At 42.5% G+C, this 22,905-nt stretch overlaps 2 protein-coding genes and 1 non-coding gene across 4 annotated transcripts in view; 1 reads left to right on the forward strand and 2 right to left on the reverse strand.

The window, feature by feature from the left end:
* Positions 1–22,905, reverse strand: part of LOC118649193 (zinc finger protein 345-like) — a 110,469-nt gene that overhangs the window by 52,625 nt on the left and 34,939 nt on the right. The gene's annotated exons all lie outside the window — the stretch shown is intronic.
* Positions 9,434–22,905, reverse strand: part of LOC118649174 (zinc finger protein 239-like) — a 219,845-nt gene continuing 206,373 nt past the window's right edge. The window contains exons 2-5 of one of the 2 annotated variants that reach the window (XM_036295990.1): positions 16,409–16,557; positions 15,248–15,374; positions 12,145–12,218; positions 9,434–10,345 (exon numbers count right to left, since the gene is read on the reverse strand). In XM_036295990.1, coding sequence (XP_036151883.1) covers positions 9,554–10,345; positions 12,145–12,218; positions 15,248–15,374; positions 16,409–16,423 — 1,008 coding nt within the window. In that variant the 5' untranslated portion in view covers positions 16,424–16,557 and the 3' untranslated portion in view covers positions 9,434–9,553. Of the gene's footprint in view, positions 10,844–12,144; positions 12,219–15,247; positions 15,375–16,408; positions 16,558–22,905 lie in introns of both variants that reach the window. The other variant, XM_036295989.1, reaches the window with a different exon arrangement.
* Positions 18,532–18,716, forward strand: LOC118649323. Its single transcript, XR_004965604.1, has one exon. It is a non-coding gene; the product is annotated as a U2 spliceosomal RNA (small nuclear RNA).

Here is a 22,905-nt window from a genome sequence, read left to right on the forward strand (position 1 = left end):
TCCCCCTCCTTGTCTCCCCAACTGAAGGGAGAAGCAGCTTGAGTTAGGGAAGCAGGAAGGTGGGGGGTCTCAGAGACAGACCCAGATATCCATTCATGGTTAGGCCCCTGATGAGATAAGATCCCATCCAACACTGTGGGGCAGGTATTTTCATCTGGTATTTTTCAAGGGATAAAAATTTTCTGTTTGTAAGTTGTAGTCTTTGAAGTTTTTGTGTTCTGGGAGTGCATTTTGAAATGAATATCTTTAGTAGTCTCTATAATCTAGATAATGGGCCATTTACCATAATGTACAATGTCTCTTGTTAGTATCCATTATATTTGGGATAGAAAATGATTTAAAAATCGACAATATTTAAAACAGTTATAAGAATAATTATTATCTCTTTAATCTCATAACCATTTTTTAAAAATATATTTTATTGATTTCTTACAGAGAGGAAGGGAGAGGGATAGAGAGTTAGAAACATCAATGAGAAACATCCATCAGCCGCCTCTTGCACATCCCCCACTGGGGATGTACCCGCAACTAAGGTACATGCCCTTGACCAGAATCGAACCTGGGACCCTTCAGTCCGCAGGCCAACGCTCTACCCACTGAGCCAAACCTGTTATGGCCAGAGGATTATGTTTAACCTATATAAGTATTTAATTACGTTACGCCAATAAAATATCAACACTCAGTATTGCCACCCAAAGCCAGAAAACACACTACATATAACTAACAGGCAAATACATAAAGGCCAACCCATTCTACAAAGACAGTGAAAGACTTCTACACTGAAATGATATAATGCTGAAGAAAGCAGATATCAATAAATTGAGACATTCCTTAATATTTTGTGCTCTACAGAATAAATAGATTTCCTATCAAATTTCCAAGGCAATGTTGGCTGTGGACAGCCAAAGAGATGTGGGACAGCCAAACACACTTCGAATATAGAAAAGTTGAAAGATTTACTTTTTTTTCCCTGAAATACATTTTACAAAGCAAGAGCAACCAAGTGGGTGTGGTCCTGGATTAACACAGATCCATACACCAATGAAACTGAGGGGAATGCCCCGACATAAACCCTGATGACGCCTCACCTGCATCCAACAGGAGCCTTCTCTGTGGGAGAGGATACAATCCACAGGGCAAATGCAACCTCCAGAAATGATGTGGTAAAACTAATCTAGGACTTTCTGACATTTGTTTATTTCCTCCTTAAAACTGATAATGGAATGAAACGTCCTGCCTCAGTTATGTCTGCTTGTTCACATCCTTCTACATTTCCAGTGGAGAAGTTGGGAAGTCAGTGACTCACATATTTAGCTTGAAATATATTATAAAAGCACTCAGAGAGATTTCAACGTGTGTTGGAAACTAACAGTTGAAAAGGGTTATGGCCCTGACCTGTTTGGCTCAGTGGATAGAGTGTCGTCAGCCTGCGGACTGAAGGGTCCCAGGTTTGATTCCGGTCAAGGGCATGTACCTTGATTGCAGGCACATCCCCTGTAGGGAGTATGCAGGAAGCACATCGATGTTTCTAACTCTCTATTCCTCTTCTTCTCCCTTCCTCTCTGTAAAAAAAATCAACTGTAGGAACTGGGATCTCAGTGAGGGGCTGTAGGTAGAGAGGGGCTTGAACCCAGGAACATGACTGCAATTGGAATTCATGTAAGCACTTTCATTAAACAAAAAATTGCAATGATGTGTTTGAGGATGAAGAACTAGCAGGTGAAACACACAACTCTCCCTGGCTAGATGGGCAATTTCATACTCACCAGCAGCCTTTCCTGCTCCCTTCCTCATTCCCCAAGGAGACCAAAACTCGACATAGAGACTACATTTATTTTTTGAATATTTTATTGATTTCAGAGAAGTAGGGAGAAACATCAATGATGAAAGAGAACCAATGTTCCACAGACTCCTGCATGCCCCCTGTTGGGACTGAAGGGGAAACCGAGGCATGTGCCCTGAGCAGGAATCTAACCCGACCTCCTGGTTCACAGGTCAGTGCTCATCCACTAAGTAACACAGGCTGGGCCACACGTTTATATTTCCAGAGGTCTGGTGCACTGGTGGGATCCATCCACCTGGCCTGCGGGGATCAGGCCGCGACCGGCTCTCCTACATCTCCCGTGCGGTCCCGAATTGTGAGAGGGTGCAGGCCAGATAGAGGGACCCCACCGGTGCACAATCAGGGCCTGGGAGAGATGGGGGAGAGCTAAAGGACTTGTCTGGCCCATCTTGCCCAGCTGGACCAAAGCACCAAGCTAATGGTGTCTGCCCCCTAATGGTCAGTGCACATCATAGCTAACAGTCAAATGGTCAAATGAATGGTTGGACACTTAGCATATAAAGGATTATAACCTATTTGACCATCCCCTGACTCCAGAATTCCCCATTTATTGTTTTGTTTTCTATTTCTGAATTTCTGAATGATCTGTTACGTATGGATAACAAACCTGCCAAATATATACACTGGAGGCACTAAGACATAGTTTTAGCTCAAGAATCATTAATTCTGGCCCCAGCCAGTGTCGCTCAGTGGATACAGCACTGGCTCATGGACTGAGTCCTGGCTATGATTCCGGTAAAAGGGACGTACCCACCTTGCAGGATGCATCCCTGGCCCTTACAGGAGGCTACCAATCTATGAGTCTCTCCCACAAAGTCGTTTCTCTCTGTCCCCCTTCCTTTCACTCTTTCTAAAAATCAATGGAAAAATAGACTCAGGTGAGGATTCACAACAAAAAGATTCATTACTTTTGTCCTGGCCAAGGAGTAACTTTGCTGGTTGGAGCATCATCACAATGTGCCAGGATTGCGGGTTTGAGCCCAGATAGGGGCACATCCAGGGGTCAAATATAAACAAAGGAATCATTAATTCTACAACATTTTGTGTGGTGGCACATTCTCTGTAATGTAAGCCTAAAAGGAAGTAAAACCATTGATCAAATACCCAATAATTACATCTCCCTTTATACCCACAATAATTTTTACCACAATATGTGTTAGTGAGCATCTAATGTGAAGTATGTTTCAATGAAAAAGATTCCATCTAGCCCTAGCTGATTTGGCTCACTGAAGAGAGCGTGGGACTGTGGACTTAAGGGTCCCAGGTTTGATTCCGGTCAAGGGCATGTACCTTGGTTGCAGGCACATCCCCAGTGGGGGGTGTGCAGGAGGCAGCTGATCGATGCTTCTCTCTCATCGATGTTTCTAACTCTCTATCCCTCTCCCTTCTTCTCTGTAAAAAATCAATTAAATATATTTATTTAAAAAAAAAGATTCCATCTATAGACAAACAGCAGGACATTCTCTGCATAGCGAGTAGACATGACTGGGAGTAAGCTGAGTCATGGGAGCTTGTTTTTTCTGTTGTTGTTGTTGTTGTCCAAAAGCAATGTATCTTCCAAACTTCCAATCTATCTCAGCATAAGAATTTATTTAAAATAATAAAACCTCCCCAGACTGTGTGGCTCAGTGGTTGAGGATAGGACTATGAACCAAAAGTTGGGGTTTCATTCCTGCTCAGGGCACATGCCCTGGTTGAGGGCTCCATCCCAGTGTGGGGTATACAGGAGGCAGGGGATCCATGATTCTCTCTCACCACTGATGTTTCCATCTCTCCTTCTCCATTCCTCTCTGCAATGAATAAAAAAATTTTTAATTAACACAAATAATAAAATCTTATTAAATTAGGATAAAAATACTTTAAATTTTTTCAAAACTCCTATTATTTGAGAAAACCCGGAGGCCCTGTATTGGAAATAAGCTTTTAGAAATGTCTGTGGAACATACAGATGTGATCAGGTTGATAAAAACTCCACCAGCACAATCTCCAGAACTTCCACAGGAAACAGAACAATGAATATTAGGTTGTTTATTTCAAGTTTAAAATTATTTTGGGTTTAAATCATGGCACTAAAAACTTGAAAGCTAGGTTTCCTGTGTCCTTTTATGTTCACATAAGGAAATTAACATCCTTACCACACGTCTCTATATGAGGCAGTAACGTGGAACTCAGCCACAGGCTTTGATGAGGTGATCACGTTGAGAAGGGGTGTCTATTCACACATGGAGTAGAACCTGCAAGTAGGCTCTGGACTATCAGCCAGGTTGGTCAATAAGGATTGCTCAGGGGCCCCATCTGGATGGATGCCCTGACGGCTCAATAAAGCCAGGAACAAAGAGTCTACATATGAAGTGATGTATTAATGTGCACAAATTCCCAGGAATCTATGGGAAAAAAACAACACTGATAGGAGAATCACTTTTGCCTGATTGTATGAATGCATCTGAGGTTAGAGAATCAATGTAACCTCAGGGTGTTTCGGACTCAAAAGTATGAATAACTGGTAACAAAATGGAAAGTTCTCATATAAAACTAAGGTTCAAAGTGGGCTTTTAAATGACATAATTAGTGTTAAAATGTATCATGAATGTGATTTTTGAACGGTATCCATGTTATTCTCTGCATATCCTTCCCACAAAAAAACCTTGGTGTTCAGCTAGGGACTGTCATTGAGCAGGTGACTGCAGTAAAAATGGTTGATTTATCCAAGACATAGAAGTCATATGTGAGCTAAATGTAAGAACTCTGACATAAAAACATAGGGTTAATTCTTCATGATCTCGGATTTTACAGTAGTTTGAGCTATGACAGCAACACAAAAACAGAGAAAGGTTAAATACCTCATCATCAAAATGTATGCTCTGGCCCTGACCGGTTTGGCTATATGTGGCTCAGTGGATAGAGTGTCGGCCTGCGGACTGAAGGGTCACAGGTTCGATTCCAGTCAAGGGCGTGTACCTTGGTTGCGGGCACATCCCCAGTAGAGGGTGTGCAGGAGGCGACTCATTGATGTTTCTCTCTCATCCATGTTTCTGACTCTCTATGCCTCTCCCTTCCTCTCTGTAAAAAATTCAAGAAAAAATATATATTTAAAAAATGTATGCTCTGTGCAAAGACTTTAGCACCACGGGGAAAATACAGTCTATCGGATGAGAAAAAGTGATTTTAAGTCACAGGTCTTGAAGCATCTGTATCCCTATTTCCCCAAGTCAACAAACAAAACACAAAGATCCCAGATGGGAAAGACCTTCATGTGCACCAATATTTGCTTTATATACTCAGGTCCTCCTACTTTGCATCCACAAATGTTTACAAGGGTTTTATACTCTTGATAAGTTGATCCCTTTAGCACTAGGAATTATCCCTCCATTATTATGGCCTCTCTTTCAAAGTATATGTTTTATCTGACATTAGGATTGCAACCACAGCATTTTAAAAATTTGATTTCCATGAAGTCACTTGTTTTACCCTCCAAAGGCAGTTTTTTCCTGTATTGGACTTCCAAAGTTTATAAAGAGACTGTAAAGCCATCAATTAAGTGGTTCCCATAAAAGAAAGGCATGTTTACCTGAGTTTCCCAGCAGGCCTGCTCTGACCACAACTCTGGGCATTGAAAGACTGTTAACGTGCTGACTTCACTAAAAGTCAGTGCTTCCACATGGGTCAGCTAACTCTGAGCACGGTTATCCTCATACCTATTAAATGTACACCGTCCAGGATTAGAGCTCTCACTAGAGCAACACTCTTTGCAGAGTAGTTTCTTTGGGGCCCAAAGGTAGAGATGAAATAACTTTTTTCCAGCCCTTTACTTGCATGCTGTTTCTGTCATCTGAAGTGGGTGCCATGTAGACTGCATATGTAAAGATCTTCTTTCCCTATCCATTCAAATACCCTGTGTCTTCTGGTTGAAGCAGTGAAATCATTTATATTGTGATTATTGACAGGTATATAGTTATTGGCATTTTCAAGTTAATTAATACAATCATAGGAGGGGACTTTAACTTCCCTTTCACATCAATAAATATATCTCCCAGAGAAATAAATCAATATTCCTCACTACAGTATCAGAATATGGAACTATTGTCCAGTTGGGATTCAATTCTACGAATGATCTGGACCCCATACTATGTCCTATAACAGAACAAATTAATAAAGCCCCTGGTCCAAATGAGTCCCAATCACAAAATATCAACAGATACATATACATACGAATGCTCCATGGGTATGCCAGAAAGTAGAAGAATATTGAACATCTTGTCTCTGCAATGATTTTGTCAGCCCTTTGGGTGGCACATGGATAGGAACCGATGTTTACCGCCTTGTACAAATTCAGCACTGGACACTACTGGAGAAGTAATAAATGTAGGACTTTCATTTCAATCTGTGCTATCCTGCTGTCCCTGAAACTTACAGTGATGGCTTGGAAAACACTCTAGGGACAGCTAATGCAAATGGACATACCTCTGGTCAGGCTGTGAATAAACAAAATAACTTTGCATCCAAAATAATAAAAGTTTTCAACTGCAAAGCTGCCATGATCTCTGGGGTTCCTCTAGAAAGAATGACGAACATTAGGCTACATTCAAGAAAGTGAGAATAAAACTTGTTTAAAATGGGCTAATCCCACCCCAATAAAGAAGTTACTGATGTAACACTGAGAACTTGTTAAGGTTTCCAATGAGTATCAGGACAAGAAAAATCATTCCAATTAAAAGTATACAGATGCTAATTTGTGGTATTCCAAAAGTTCATATTCATATTCAAAACTATAGGTGTCAGCATGAGAACCCAAATGGTGAGCTTACTACTTCGTGAAAATAAAGCAAAATATTCACCAAATTCTACTGTCAGTCATTGCATTAGTGAATTCCAAACAACTGAGCAGAAGCTACACAGGCTCGAGGGGCTGATGTGGACAACAAGAGCTTTACAGGCTGGGATCATAGCACTGCAAAAAGAATAGCAGCATAGAAGACAAAGTGAAAAACCAGAGAGAAACAGGAAATAGGAAACATAAGAAATAGAATTAATTTTTCTTATTCAGCCAGCGGTGCAGCCTGGGAAAGGTGTCGTCTTTCCACATGCAGAGTTCATGCCAATTCTGCATCCTGAGTGCAACAATGTCACTGGTATTGCAATATTCCTGTTAATTATGGAAAACCTATTACACAGACAGCTCTGTCCTGAGTGTACTTCCATTCACCTAAACATCAAAACCAAAAATGGATATGTCCTCAGAAAGTTTTCATCCTAACACATTGGCACAGAAAAGGAAGTAACTCTGATGACATCATTTATAAAACTCAAGAATTGCCCTGACCAGTTGGCTCAGCAGATAGAGGGTTGGCCTGCAGACTGAAGGGTCCCGGGTTCGATTCCAGTCAAGGACATGTACCTTGGTTGCAGACACATCCCCAGTAGGGGGTGTGCAGAAGGCAGCTGATCGATGTTTCTCTCTCATTGATGTTTCTAACTCTCTATCCCTCTCCCTTCCTCTCTGTGAGAAAGCAATAAAATATAATAAAAAAAACTCAAGAATTATTTTAAGAGATTCTTTCAATAGTATAATTCTCTAAGAGAAAAAATGTGTGCCTTACAATATATCCAATATTCCATGGAAAAAAGTGCATAAGTAAAGTCCATATCATATACAACAGCTCACAGATCTTTAAGGCAGAAAGAATCAACCTCATGATTTCACACATACACCAGGAATAACACATAGCAGCATCAAATGATATGGGAGTAGAATCACATGAATATTTCCTTCTCAAAATACTTCAAATGATTTCAATATAAATGAGATTAACACTCTAAGAAATTGTACATATGGAAACATCAATTCTTTTGATATATTCAAGCATACAAAATATTACCTATCTACATTTAAAGTTTGGAGTACACTGTGTAAGAAACATTCTGAATTAGAGCAATACTTGAAAGGCATTTTGGCTACCTATTTAGTGTGAATTCAGTAATACTTTAAAATTCACAATCAATTACATACTTGGAGAAGTTTTTACAATTTATTTTTTAATATATTTTGATCTTTTTACAGAGAGGAAGGGAGATGGATAGTTAGAAACATCGATGAGAGAGAAACATTGATCAGCTGCCTCCTGCACACTCCCTACTGCGGATGTGCCCGAAACCACGGTACATGCCCTTGACCGGAATCGAACCTGGGACCCTTCAGTCCGCAGGCTGACGCTCTATCCACTGAGCCAAACCAGTTAGGGCAAGTTTTTACATTTTAAAGTCATCTAAAAGTATAAATTCCTTGGAGATTTGTAAACTGTGTATTTTGAACAAAAGTCCTCCCTCCTATATCATAAATGTAGAATTTCTCCCCAATTACAATCCCTAATATTGACTGAAGCTGTAGGTCCAACTATATGATTACCCACATTCTTCAGATTTAAGGTTTCCCTCTAGAATGAATTCAAATGTGAGGAATAAACTACGGATGCTGATTAAACATTTAGGACATTGTTTACATTCGTATTGATTCTCTCCAGTATGAATTCTGATGTTGGGTAAGGTTTGCATGCTGAGTAAGGTTTGTCACATTCTTTGTAACTGTTGGGCTTGTATCCAGTAATAATTATCAGACGTTGTATGACATATAAATGAAGATAAACGCTTTGACATATGGCTCATAATTTGTAAAACCTTATTTTATGATTCTCAATGATAAATCATGGCTGAATCTTTGGATGAAAACTTTATATTATTGCTCTTTCTCTTTAAAATGATTCCTAAAGCCCTAACCGGTTTGGCTCAGTGGATGAAGTGCTGGCCTGCGGACCGAAGGGTCCCAGGTTCAATTCCGGTCAAGGGCATGTACCTTGGTTGCAGGCACATCCCCAGTGGGAGGTGTGCAGGAGGCAGCTGATCGATGTTTCTCTCTAATCGATGCTTCTAACTCTCTACCCCTCTCCCTTCCTCTCTGTAAAAAATTAATAAAGTATATTTTAAAAAAATAAAAAATAAAAATAAAAAAAAATAAAATGATTCCTAAAATGTTGAGTAGGGTAGACCTCAGATTAAAGGCTTTCTCACACTTTTTACAGTGTAAGGCTTTCCTTCAATATAATCGTCTGTTATTCAGTAAATTTTGAGCTGTGGGTACAGTCAATGCACATGCTCTACATTTGTAAGGACTCTTTTTTTTTTTAAATATTTTATTGATATATATTTTTTTTTTACAGAGAGGGAGGGAGAGGGATAGTGTGTTAGAAACATCAATGAGAGAGAAACATCAATCAGCTGCCTCCTGCACACCCCCTACTGGAGATGTGCCCGCAATCAAGGTACATGCCCTTGACCGGAATGGAACCTGGGACCTTTCAGTCTGCAGGCTGACGCTCTATCCACTGAGCCAAACCAGTCAGGGCTGTAAGGACTCTCTTTAATATAAAGTCTCTCAGGTACAGTTAAAGGCTTTTCTACATTTTTCACATTAATAAGGCTTCTTGCCAGTATCAGTTCTGTGATATTCAGTAAGCTCTCACAACTGGTAAAGGACTTATGACACTCTTCACATCTGTAAGTCTTCTCTCAGGTATGAACTCTGCTGTGCAGTAAGTCAGGAAAACTGATGAAAGGCTCTTATATTTTCTACATCTATAAGGCTTCTCTCCAGAATGAACTCTCTGATACTTAGTAAGGCCTGAGGAGCTGCCAAAGGATTTGCCACATTTTCCACATTTACCTGGTACAAGGTTTCTCTGCAGCGTGAACACTCTGATGCTTAATAACGGATGAGGACTGGCTAAAGGCTTTGCCACATTCTCTACATTTATAAGGCTTCTCTCCAGTGTGAACTCTCTGATGATTAATAAGGGATGAGGACTGGCTAAAGGCTTTGCCACATTCTCTACATTTGTAAGGCTTCTCTCCACTGTGAACTCTCAGGTGCTTAGTAAGGTCTGAGAAGCTGGTAAAGGTTTTGCCACATTCTGTACATTTATAAGGCTTCTCTCCAGTGTGAACTCTCTGATGATAAGTAAGGGCTGAGGACTGGCTAAAGGCTTTGCCACATTCTCCACATTTGTAAGGTTTCTCTCCAGTGTGAACTCTCTGATGATAAGTAAGTAATGATATAACACGGAAGGCTTTGCCACATTCTCCACATTTATAAGGTTTCTCTCCACTGTGAACCCTCTGATGATAAATAAGGGATGAGGACTGGCTAAAGGCTATGCCGCATTCTCTACATTTATAAGGCTTCTCTCCGGTATGAATTCTCTGATGATTGATAAATGATGTGTACTGCGTGAAAGCTTTGCCACATTCTCCACATTTGTATGGCTTCTCTCCAGTATGAATACGGTTATGTACAGTAAGATGTTTACGGCTGGTAAAGGCTTTTCCACATTCTCTACATTTATAAGGCTTCTCTCCAGTATGAATTCTCTGATGTGCCGTAAGGTTTGAGGACCTGCTGAAGGTTTTGTCACATTCGCTACATTTGAAAGGTTTCTCTCCAGTGTGAATTCCCTGATGAAGAAAAAGGGTTAAGCATTGGCTAAAGGCTTTGTTACATTCTCTACATTTATACGGCTTCTCTCCAGTATAAACTCTCTGATTTTGATGAAGGGTTGCAGACTCCCTAAATGCTTTGTCACATTCAGTAAATTTATAAGGCTTCTCTCCAGTATGAAATTCCGTCAGTCTATTTAGATTGAGTACTTGACTGAAGATTCCATCACATGAATTACCTGTGTAAGCTTGCTCATCAGCATGAATATTCTCTTGTTCAGTGTTATTTAAAAATTCCTGAAAAGATTTGACAAGTCTGCATCCCTTGTGTGTCTTCTCCACAATATGAAAAACCTGGCCTATAGTCTGATAGGACATTTGGTCAAAGACTTTTCCACTTTTATAATGGTCCTCTGAAAGCTCAATTCTCGGATGATTATTAAGAGATGACTGTTGCTTAAAGTTTTTCCAATGTTCGTTCCATTGGTAACTTGTGTTTCCATTATATTTATTCTGCTGGTAATGGGAGATAGAAAGTCCTTTAGTGACAGCTATAAGAAACTGGTACAAGAACCATTTTGTGATATTCAATAAACCATGAAAGTTGTACAAAAAAGTGTTCCCAATGTATTGAAATTATAGACAAAACATAAAAATAAAATTGTTTGGGGACAAATAATGAATCCTTGTTTAAAAGATTGCCAAATTGCCTAGCTGGCGGGGCTCAGTGGTTGAGCATTGAGGTATGAAACAGGAGATCATGGTTCGTTTCCCCATTAGGGCACATGCCCGGGTTTCAGGCTAGGTCCCAATAGAGGCATGCCAGAGGTAGCCAATCAATGATTGTCTCTCATTATTTTTTTTTAAATTATATTTTTATTGATTTTAGAGAGGAACGGTGAGGGAGAAATAGAAACATCAGCGATGAGCAAGAATCATTGATCGGCTGCCTCCTGCACATCCCCTACTGGGGATTGAGCACACAATCCAGGCATATGCATGTGACTGGAATGAAACCTGAGACCCTCCAGTCCACAGGCCAACACTCTATCCACTGAACGAAACCAGTTAGGGCTGTATCTCATTATCATTACTTTTTAAAAATATGTTTCTTAATTGATTTCAGAGAGGAAGGGAGGAGAGATATAAACATCAATGATGAGAGAGAATCATCGATCGGATGCCTCCTGCACGCCCCCTACTGGGGATCAAGCCTGCAACCAGGTATGTGCCCTTGGCCGGAATCGAACCAGGGACCCCTCAGTCTGCAGGCCCACGCTCTATCCACTGAGCCAAGCCAGCTAGCGCTGCATCTTTTTATTGATGTTTCTCTTTTTCCCTCTCCCTTACTCTCAGAAATCAATAAAAATATATATATTTAAAAGTAATAAGGTTGACAAATTGAGCAGATTTTACTTTTATAGGAACATTATAAATATCTAAATTTTAGAAATGAATGACTGAAAGTTTAATCCCACCCTACATTTTAAACAATTCTAATCATTATTCACAGCAAAGACTGTGTTAGCTCCTAGTTTTCCAGATTTCCTTTCTAAGGATACACAACAGTAAAAACTTGTTTTCAACCATCAGGTGCAGAAACAAACTGATCTGCCAATGTAACTGAGTTTTAAGTGCTAAGTTTCTCAAATGCATAGTACATTTGACTTCTTTAGTTCACAAGAATTGTATTATGAATAACCGTGCCTGGTTAGTTCAGTTTATATTTACATCCCCTCTTTCTCATCACATTCTTCCTCAAATTCCAAGGCTTTCATTAAGTGTACATTATCAAAAGCACACCTTTTATATCTTACCAGTATAATTTCAGAGGATAAATATTGAAGTGTGGGCTTTAGCAAAAAGGCCTGGTTATCTTCAGATGCCATAGCTGGGGAAAAAAAACAAATTCTTAATTTTGACAATCAGATGAGTGCACTTTGAAATTATCAGCAAGTATAGGACAAATGACATTTTTGAGTACTCCAAATGCAAGTGAAGGACTCAGAGATAGCTCAAGATAGATACAATGAGTAAAAGTCCCATCAAAGAGGGACAAAGAGTTGCTTATATCTGCCAATGATACCTGCTCAAACCCCCTAACACACAATGGCAATATTATCAAAACACCCCCACCTCCCAGTTTCTTCAGTGGAGAGAGAGAGATGAGGTAAGTGAGTGTTCAATGATCTCTCTGTTATGAAGCATCTTGAAGAACAAATGTCTGTTGTGCATGACACAGAGTGGGAACAGGATGGCAGTACATGATGAGTGTCCTGTAGTAGCCTGTTCAAAAAGACTACTTTTGAATCTCAACAAAAGATATCAAGTCATGCCCTGGCTACTTTGGCTCAGTGGAAAGAGCGTTGGCTCGTGGACCAAAGGGTCCCGGGTTCGATTCCAGTCAAGGGCACATGCCCGGGTTGCGGGCTCGATCCCCAGTGAGGGGAGTGCAAGAGGCAGCCAATCAATGATTCTCTCTCATCATTGATGTTTCTATCTCTCTTTCCCTCTCTCTTCCTCTCTGAAATCAATAAAAATATATTTTAAATAAATAAATAAATAATTTTTAAAAAGATATCAAGTCATGCAAAGAAATAGAAAGTATGCCATCAGAAACACAGAATAAATGTAATCAAATGGGCAATACATTAATGGCAATATATTAATTACCTGAAGAAAAATGAAAAAGAAGTATCTCAAAACCAAAAAGTAGAAAATAAAATACAACTATATAATATCACCAAAATATTATATAACCAAAATAAAAATACAATGAGAAAGAAAGTATTTTACAAACACCACACAGAAATGGGCAATTGAAAAACATAATACCCAGATTAAATAGTACAGTAGGATCATCAACGAAATACATTATAAACTTGGCCTGGCAGCGTGGCTCAGTGAATGAGCTACGACCTATGAAACAAGAGGTCACGGTTTGGTTTTAGGTCAGGGTATAGGCCTAGTTGAAGGCTCAATCCCAATCGTGCAGGAAGCAGCCAATTGAGGATTCTCTCTCTTCATTGATGTTTCTCTCTCTCCATGTACTTTCCTCTCTGAAATCAATACAGACTATTTAAAAAATAAAAAATCAAAGAATTTGTATATAATTCATTAAAAATTTTGATTCAGGGAAAGTAGCAAATATGTGAAAATATGAAGGGAACCTAAGGGACTCCTAAGGTTCTAACCTAAGGAACCTAAGGGACTCCTAAGACACTAACAAATCAACCTACAAGGGGACGCCATAAAGAGAGAACAGTGAAAAGGATTACGCAGCTTATATAAAAAATTAACAGTTGAAGGTCAGGACAATTAGAGAAAGAGACATTCAAATACAAGCAGCTCAGTGAATTATAAGTAGAATAGAATATAAACATGAGAACAGGTAAAAAAAAAAAAAACAACAACAAAAAACCAAACATGAAAATATCATGAATCCCAGAATACAATCCTAAGCATATGAAAAAAATAACTTCTCAAAAAATATATTTTTTAAAAGAATAAATAAAAGAAATAAAATCTTAAATCTGTGCTAGAAGACACACAATGTAAAAGATAATGTGATATCAATAACTTCAGTGGGTACAGGGGTAGAGATGGCAAGTAGCACAGTTTTGTATGCAACTGACATACTGAGTTTAAAGTATATTGTTATAGCCTTAAAATATTTTAAGTAACTTCCATGATCACAACAAAAGTAGAAAATAATAAAATGATTTCTGTTAATAGGTGACAGAATTGTGTTGTAAATCACAGACTACATATTTCTAAAAATATATATAAATCCAATGAATTTCTCAAAACATGGTATATAAAGCCAACCCACAAAGTTAGCTGTGTTCTGGTACTGTAACAGAAATTAGTACAAAATAACAAATTAAGTGTGCAATTACATGAATAACAGTATAAAGAGAAATGAAATAATAGTTTACTTTATGTAAAAGGTGCATGATTTGTATGCTGTAAAGTATAAAATACTGCTGGCTGCCATCTTACTTCTAGGTACATATCGAAAAATATTCACAGAGGATCTGCAAGAGACATTTACACATTGTCCATTACAATGCTATTCAGAAAAGCACGCATTAGATGGAAGTAACTCAAATGTCCATGGATAGTTGAATGAATGAGTAAAATTTACCCTATATATATAATGCAATACTATCCTGTCAAAAAATAAAAATAGTTATTATCACCTGATACCACAAAGAGAAACATGGATGACACTTTTTAACTAAAACACACAAGTCACAGAGAGACAGATAGTACAGGATTTCCCTCAGGTGAGTAATCTAATGAATTCTATGTTAAAAAAAAAAAAAAAAGTAGCTACAAGCTAGCCTTCCTTTTAAAGCAAATGAGGAAGTAGTGGTTTAATACATGAGAGATTCTGTAAGATGGAAGTTTTGAGAGATTAGGTACACAACACAGAGAGTAAGAATCTACCCTAGAAAGCAGAAGCCCCCTAAAGATATCCTACATAATAAAAGCCTAATATGCTAATGATATGCTAAGGCACCTCAACTGCTCGCTATGAAGAGCACTGACCACCAGTGGCAGAAAGTCAACCAGTCGCTATGATGTGCACTGACCACCAGGGGGCAGATGCTCCAACTGGTAGGTTACCTTGCTGTTGGGGTTCCACTGATTAGAACTGAGAGAGACAGGCAGACACACCCTGGAGCACTCCCTTGGTCCCTCCCCGGTTGGCCAACGTTTCACGTCTTTCCTCAGCCCAGATCGTGCACTGGTGGGGTCCCTCGGCAGGCCTGTGCCTTCTTGCAATCCAGGAGCCCTTGGGGGATGTCGGTAAGGGACCCCACTGGTGCATGAGTTTGTGCACCGGGCCTCTAGTTAAAATAATAAAAGGAACAAAACCCCTGCATAGGAAATCAGGAAAGAAGTCATCCTCACCCAGGGAGGCCAGGTTGCTGCAGTTCTCCACCATCACATCCAGGTACAATTTCCGCTGAGCTGGGTCCAGGCATTCCCACTCCTCCTGAGAGAAATCTATGGCCACATCCCTGAAGGTCAGCGGTCCCTGAAAGAAAAGACACATTTATATAGAGGTAACCAGAAGAGTACATAATGTCACCAACATGAAAACAGTGTTAGGAGAAGAGGTTTGGACCTAGGAGTGTATCTTGAATCATCCAATAAAATTCTCTGATGTGTTTTCGAACACTGACAAATGAGGATGACACATGTCAACAATCCATGGTATAGATTTCACTTTTCAGGAAGATAAACTTTAAAATGAGAGCGTGGACACAGGAATATGGATTTCTGAGTGCTGTGTTTGCGTCATTAAGGGTCAGTGGTGCATATTTCTCAGCGGAAAATGTCAAGATGAGTCTAAATTTAAGCACTTCTTCAAGTGTAACAAAGAAAAAGACTGCACTTTTCGGAAAATATAAATGCTGATTCATGTTCTGAGATGAGGTCTCTGTTTCCACTTGTGTAATAAGCTCACTTTTTACTTGTGATACCAATGTTACCGGATCACGTACCATATGTCTGAATACACAGAAAATGAAAACACAGGAAAAATTCATATATAACTTTGATCTCAAGGGATTTGTTAATGGAATTTATAGTTCTCATGGAATAGGACACATAGAAGCCACAATCCTATTTGAAAATTTATTACGGGTATTCTTAGAACAATATCATCTGCCTGGTCCAGTGGGTGTGCCTCAGTGGTTGAGCACTGACCCATTAACCAAGAGGTCACTGATCAGGACACATGCCCAGGTTGCCAGACTGATTCCAATGTGGGGCGTGCAGGAAGCAGCCAGTCAATGATTCTCTCATCATTCATGTTTCTCTCTCTCTCTCTCTCTCTCTCTCTCTCTCTCTCTCTCTCTCTCCCCCTTTTTGCATTCAATAAAAATATACTTCAAGAATGAGAGAGGGAAATATAGCAACTGCTGATATTGACTATCCAAAGAAAATAGGAAAGAAATAAGGAAAGGGAAACAACCTAGGAAGGCAAAGCATCAAAAGTAGAGAAATAAATCCAAAGATATTAGTGGAAAAGCAAATATAGCCTCTGATCCAAGACACATCTTTTACCTGAGAAGCAGCCATCTGGTCCTGGCTACTGATCCTGGTCCTCAGATGTTTTCTCAGGTGACAATATGTTGAGGAGTCACAGAATGTGCTTTCAAAGGCGTCTGCACAGCCTGTTCATCAGCTCACCTCACACCCACAGTGAGAAGAACCTGCAAATGAAGGAAAGGCCATCTCATCCTGCATTTGTCACAGGAGACTCAGGAACAATGAGCTCCTATATGTGACATGTTTTATTCTGTCTTCATGTGTCTGTCCTTCCAAAGACTTCCACAAACTCCTACAGCAATGAGAGCATGTGCTGATTTTCTGAAACACCAAAAGCAACATAGCACCCCTTCTTCCCCCCAAAAGAGCCTGCACTGAGGCCCATGCTATGCCATCTTTAACCAATTCACTCCTGAGGCCTCTGAAGCTCCCCCAGAGCTGATTTCAGTAGTGCTGGGTAACACATCAGTCCCAGCACGCCTGAGACCTGTGGGTAGTATAATGGTGTCACAGCACAGCTGCTCTGAGTCCATATATTCTTCAGAATTCTACTTGACTATGCCATGTATCAGAGTAGGACACATGCCCAGGAGTGCTTAGTCCTAAATCCTGCTCATAGTGCTAATTGTGAGAGCAAGTTCCACCTTGAACCCTGCTCACTGCACCAACTGTTGCAAACTTAGTCTAAGTTCCTCCTTTACCTTCAGGTCAACTACCCCAACTGTGGGGTCCTTGTTTCTCTGCCAGGGGCTGGACCTTCTTGAACGTGAAAGAGTAGAAGGAGAAGCCATGAGAAGCTGTGGGTATATAAGAGAGTCTTTACTGTAGAAGCTAGTGGCCCTAAAGCACTGCTAACAATGAGCCATCAGACAAAACAGCTCTTCACAACAGTCCTATACAGGCAGCCGCACACCTGCTGCCAAACAAATACATCTTTCCCACAAAGTAGCAGAAGCCTCTGTACCCACAGCCTGAAGCAGCAGCAGTATCCTCTGTGCCTGCATCTATCATCTGAGCAGCCGCATGCTGCCTCTGAACTCACAGCCTCACATAGTAGCGGCACCTGAGCTCCCTATATCTCCCCAGCCTCTTTAGCATGCTGGGTTCACAAGGTTGCTATATCTGAGCTCTCCACAAGCTCATAGCCTCACATCATAGCAGTACCAGCTCGCAACTTCATCTGAGGTCTCTAACCTTACTAATATACTTTAATACTACTTACACGAAAGAGGCTTCCTGCCAACAGTGACATCAATCCTTTGGGTTATAGAAGGGCAGTGTAGACAGTGTAGATTGCAGTGGCCTTTTATCTGTGTACAGCCCTTGCTCACCCTGATTAAGATTCCAGTGCTCAGAGTGTCCTTAGCTATCTGACATAGTACAGATGAGTCCACCACTCTAACTGCCCTTGACTATATGGCATTACTGGCATGGTTCCCACAGATGATTTGAAGCAAGAAGTTTTACCAGTGCAGGTTTCCCAGGTAGACAGGTAGATTTCCTTCATCTTTTCCCAGGAAATTACAGAGAATGCAGATCTTAACACTAAAGTCTTTGGGAAAGGTTAGATATTCAAATATGCTGATCAAGTGAATTCAACATGGACAGATGGTCTCTGTGGGAATTAAATTTCAGGTCAACCCTAACTGATTTGGCTCAGTGGATAGAGCATCAGCCTGCAGACTGAAGGGTCCCAGGTTTGATTCTGGTCAAGGGCATGTACCTTGGTTGCGGGCACATCCCCAGTAAGGGGTGTGCAGGAGGCAGCTGATCTATGTTTCTCTCACATTGATGTTTCTAACTCTCTATCCCTCTCCCTTCCTCCCTGTAAAAAAATCAATAAAATATATTTTTAAAAAATTTTTTTCAGGTCAATCCAGTCCATCCTTCAACATTTTCTGAGAATGGAAAAGAGAGATTTGAGGAGAGCAGCTCCTTTGTGGCTCAGTCACTAAAACAGCAAATCACATAAAGGGAAGGAAGCAGCTGCTCACAGAACTAGGCTCTGACTGGTAAGATCATGGACATCCTTACCAATGCCCGCTGAGATGGCCTCATATTACTACGTGCCAATGAATGTTTGAGACATGATAATCAGTAGAAACGATACAGGGGTTAGAATGTGAACGACCAACAACATATTTAAAACTAAAAACATCACACGTGTAATATCTGTCCTTATCAATTTAATATGTGATACGTCCTCTATCCAAGGACATTATATTAAATGTATTTTTGGAGCAGGGATATGGAACAGGAGCTTGCTCTGTCCACTCCATGCATCAAGGTGGTGTTGCAGTACCTCTGGAACGGTGCAAGAAGAAAAACAAACAAACAAAACCCACAAAAACAATTAGGGTGGTTATTTGTTAATGTAATGATATCTAGGTTTAAAGATGTACAAAGGTGGAAATTACCTTATACTAAGAAAAGAGTAAGAGATGCTTCTGAGTCCCGGCTGGTTTGGCTCATTGGATAGAGCGTCAGCCTGTGGACTGAAGGGTCCCGAATTCGGTTCAGGTTAAGGACACATGCACAGGTTTCAGGCTGGATCCCCAGTGGAGGGCGTGCAGGAGGCAGCTGATTAGTGGTTCTCTTATATCATAATGTTTCTCTCTCTCACCCCCTCCCTCTCTGAAATAAAAATATATACAAAAACACAAAAAAAGAGCTGCTTCTGAGATGTCACCAATGCTTATTTCAGCAGTTAATGACTATTTACATGAATGAAATGTCAGAGATATGAAATGCAAATCCATTGGGGAGAAAAAAATATTGATGCTTCTAATACTCCTTGATAAAGCATCCTGTGGGGCAGACTCAATCATTTCTGGTCCCAGGTCACCTCCTTCTTGCCATCCCAGCAAATGACAAGGGGCCCATGAGGAACATACCAGTTTCTCCCTCCGTGTGAATAAGGTTTGCAAATGGAAGCAAATAAGTACACATTTGGCAAACCTTGTAAACTGGAGATTTATACGTCTCAGTCAAATCTGTTTAAATAATTCAGTTGTTGAATTAACCATATCAACACACAAGCCAATATATCATAACTTAGTCATCCACATCCCATCAGCTCCTCTCATTCAAATTAGGGTTCCCCTCCTCCCACTACAATGTATATATGTCTATAGTTCCGTTTCTGTCTCCTGCTCCCTTTCCCTCCACTGTGGTCCTTTCCTGTGTCCCCCTCTCCCCTCCTCTCTCTCCCCTTTTCTCTCTGTCTGTCCTACACCTGGACCATGAAACTCCTGAAACCTACTTCCCTTCAGGGGCTCTTTCTCCTGGTCTCTGAGGCTCCATCTCCACACACGTCTGCGTCTTCCCCTCCCCACGCCCGTGGCCCCTCTGCTGCCTGTTCCCCTCTGTCCGCTCCCACAGCTGCTGACTCAGGGCTGCTCCCTCTGCTCCCTCAGCCCTGAGCCCCCCTTTCTGTCCCTGCACTCGCTCCCCAACTCTTATCCTCTGAACCAGTGTCTCTGTCTCAAGTGCCTCCTCCTGTGCGGGCCCCACTTCTGCTCCCCAGGACCCGCTCCCTCTCAGCGCCCCTTCCTCTCTCTGGGCTCCCCCTCCTCCCTGTGTCTCCACTTCCTTCCTCCTCAGGCTCCTTCCCCGAGTGACCCCCTCACTCCTACCGTCGCCGTCCAGTCCCCCCCACACCCCTATGGGCCCCTCTCTGTGGACCCCTCGCTGCCCTTCCTCCCGCCCACGTGTCTGTCTCTCACTCCCTCTCCTGACCCCCCAGCCTGGGTCCCCGCCCCCCGCAGTCACCGCGCCCACAAAGCCCCTCCCTGCGGGCAGGTCACCTCTTCAGGGGACACCGCGTCCTTCTCCCTGAGCCCCCCCATGGACACTGTGCTCCCCGGGCCGGCAGACCCCTTATTAAATGGGGGTGGGCCTAGAAGGGGTTGCGGACCCCCAGGCCGGGAGCCATCCGGGCTCTTTGGGCGGAAGCCGCCGGGCAGGGGGAGGGCCGCAAAGGGCGGGAACCCCCTGACCCAGACTCTCAGCCCCGCGGGGAGCACCGGCGGCCCCGGGAACGGTTTTCAGCGGGAAAACCGCGCGGCAGGCGGTGGCCACAGCCACAGGCGGAGAGACCCCGGGCCGGGCCTCCGTTTCCTCCCAAAGGCACGTGGCGCCCGCACCGCGCAGCCTCCCGGGACCGGACTCACCGCTGAGAGAGGCTCCGGGGCGGGGACCCCAACAAGGACTTCAGCGCCGGCAGCGCCCTCAGCCTTCCCTGCGGGGAGGGGGACGGGAGCGTCAGCTTTAAAGACAAACACCCTCCTCAGGGGGAACCGCCACCTCCCCCTCCACAGCCGCTTCCGCGTCTGCAAGGAACTGCGCATGCGCCTCCCTGCGGGGTGGGCGGGGCCAGAGGCTGAGCTGAGCGGCTCCGCGATGGGGGCGGGGCCGAGCCCGGAGGCCGGGCCTGTGCAGGGACAGAGGGAGGGAGGGCGGAGCAGGAGCGAGTGGGTAGCCTAGACTTTCTTTTGTTTGCACAGTTCATGAAAAGCTCAGGGCTAAGGGCTGACGCCCCCAGAGGCAACATAAGAGCTGCCCTCCCCCTTACTGACAATGGTTGTAAACCTGTGGGTCGCGACCCCATTGGCGGTCGAACAACTCTTTCACAAGGGGTCGCCTAAGACTATCCTGCATATCAGATATTTATATTATGATTCATTACTGTAGCAACATTGCAGTTATGAAGTAGCAACGAAAATAATGTTATGGTTGGGTCACAACATGAGGAAATGTGTTTAAAGGGCCAGAAGGTTGAGAACCACTAACCCACTTGTTGAAATCTCCTCCCTGGACTCCCTTAACCAAATCCTGCCTTCCCTCCTCTTCACCAACAAATGCACCCACATCCTGACCCTATAGTGCATATTTCTACCCTAAAGAAAATCTAGTCACCCCCTCAGGGCTGACACCAACACACTGGCCAGGGGTGAGACAGTGCAATGCAATTTCCTAAAGTCTCACCATAGCTCTGGGCCTGGCTCCTGTAGGTGACACCAAACAGGAGGGAATCAGGGGAATTAACACAGAAGTTTAACAGATCCCAGAGGCTGTGCCTAGAGCAACTGGCTGGTCTGCCCTTCAGCTGCAGGTGTCCCAGGGAGGTGTCTTTCCCAGGATCTTCACAAGCCAATAATATTCTTACAGTGAAGTTACAGAGAAATTGGGTTTGAAAACCTCAGTGAGGAGGGGGGAGGGGGAAGGGCAACCTGTTCTCCCAGCCCCTCTGTCTCACCATTGAAGGAGAGGCAGCTGGAATTAAGTAAATTAGCCATCTTTTTAGGTAATTATCAGGTGCTTTTCACAGCGAATGGAAGGTTACAGCAAAGAAAAAGGAAGTCCTTCCGTATCATCACTCTTGTCATTTGTAACATTGCTTTCCAAAATCAAATTATGGGGACCCTTCAAGGATGCAATTTTGGATAAGATCTTTCTCACATACATTATACCTTGAAGATTTCTCTTAGATGTATATTGACTGATGTTTAGTGATGTTTAACTCTCAGTTAAATATATTGCCCAATTCCTTATATATTAACATCTTCTTGTCAACATAAGAAAAATTAAAAACTATAATGAATGTTTGGCAGTTCATTTGAGCCAACCTGTATACAAGTGCCAGGAAGCAAAATTTCAACACATTGAGAGAATGTTCCAGAGAACAGAAGTTGTGCATTTTATTTTATACAGTACTAGAGGCCTAGTGCATGAAATTTGTGCACTTGGGGGTGGAGTCCCTCAGCTTGGCCTGTGGTCTATCACAGTCCGGGAGGCCCGCGAGCCATCCTGCAAATAAGTAGGCCCTGCTCACCCAGCCGGATTCTGTGATGGATTGTTGTCCCCCCTTCAGTGGCCTGGGCCTCCCTCTTTGGGGCAATCGTGGAGCTCCCTGATTGATTGATCTCCTCACCAGCTGGTGGCCTGGGCCTCCTTCCACAGGGCAATCATGGAGCTATAGCCAGGCCCCCGATGAATCTCATCTCATCGTCTTGGATGCCCTGGCACCAGTTGGTGACATAGTGTGGTCATCCAGAAGGATGTCCAGGCGGTCATTCTGCTGTTTGGTACTTCAGTTTACTTGCATATTATGCTTTCATTATTATAGACGAGAGGCCCAGTGCGCGAAATTCGTGCACTCCAGTTGGGGGGTGTTCCCCTCAGCCTGACCTGCGTCCTCTTGCAGTCCAGGAGCCCTCGGGGGATGTCTGACTGATGGCTTAGGCCCGCTCACCCCAGGGAACTGGCCTAAGCCAGCAGTCAGACACCCTTAGTGCTGTTGTGGAGGCGGGAGAGGCTCCCACCATCACCACTGTGCTCACCAGCCGTGAACCCACCTTCTGGCTAAGCGGTGCTCTCCCTGTGGGAGTGCACTGACCATCAGGAGGCAGTTCCTGCATTGAGTGTCTGCCCCTGGTGGTCAGTGCATGTCATAGCAACTGATCATTCTGAAGTTCAGTCAATTTGCATGTTAACCTTTTATTATATAGGAT

Source organism: Myotis myotis, unplaced genomic scaffold (assembly GCF_014108235.1).
Source record: "Myotis myotis isolate mMyoMyo1 unplaced genomic scaffold, mMyoMyo1.p scaffold_m19_p_28, whole genome shotgun sequence".
In the NCBI taxonomy this organism is placed as follows: Eukaryota; Metazoa; Chordata; class Mammalia; order Chiroptera; family Vespertilionidae; genus Myotis; species Myotis myotis.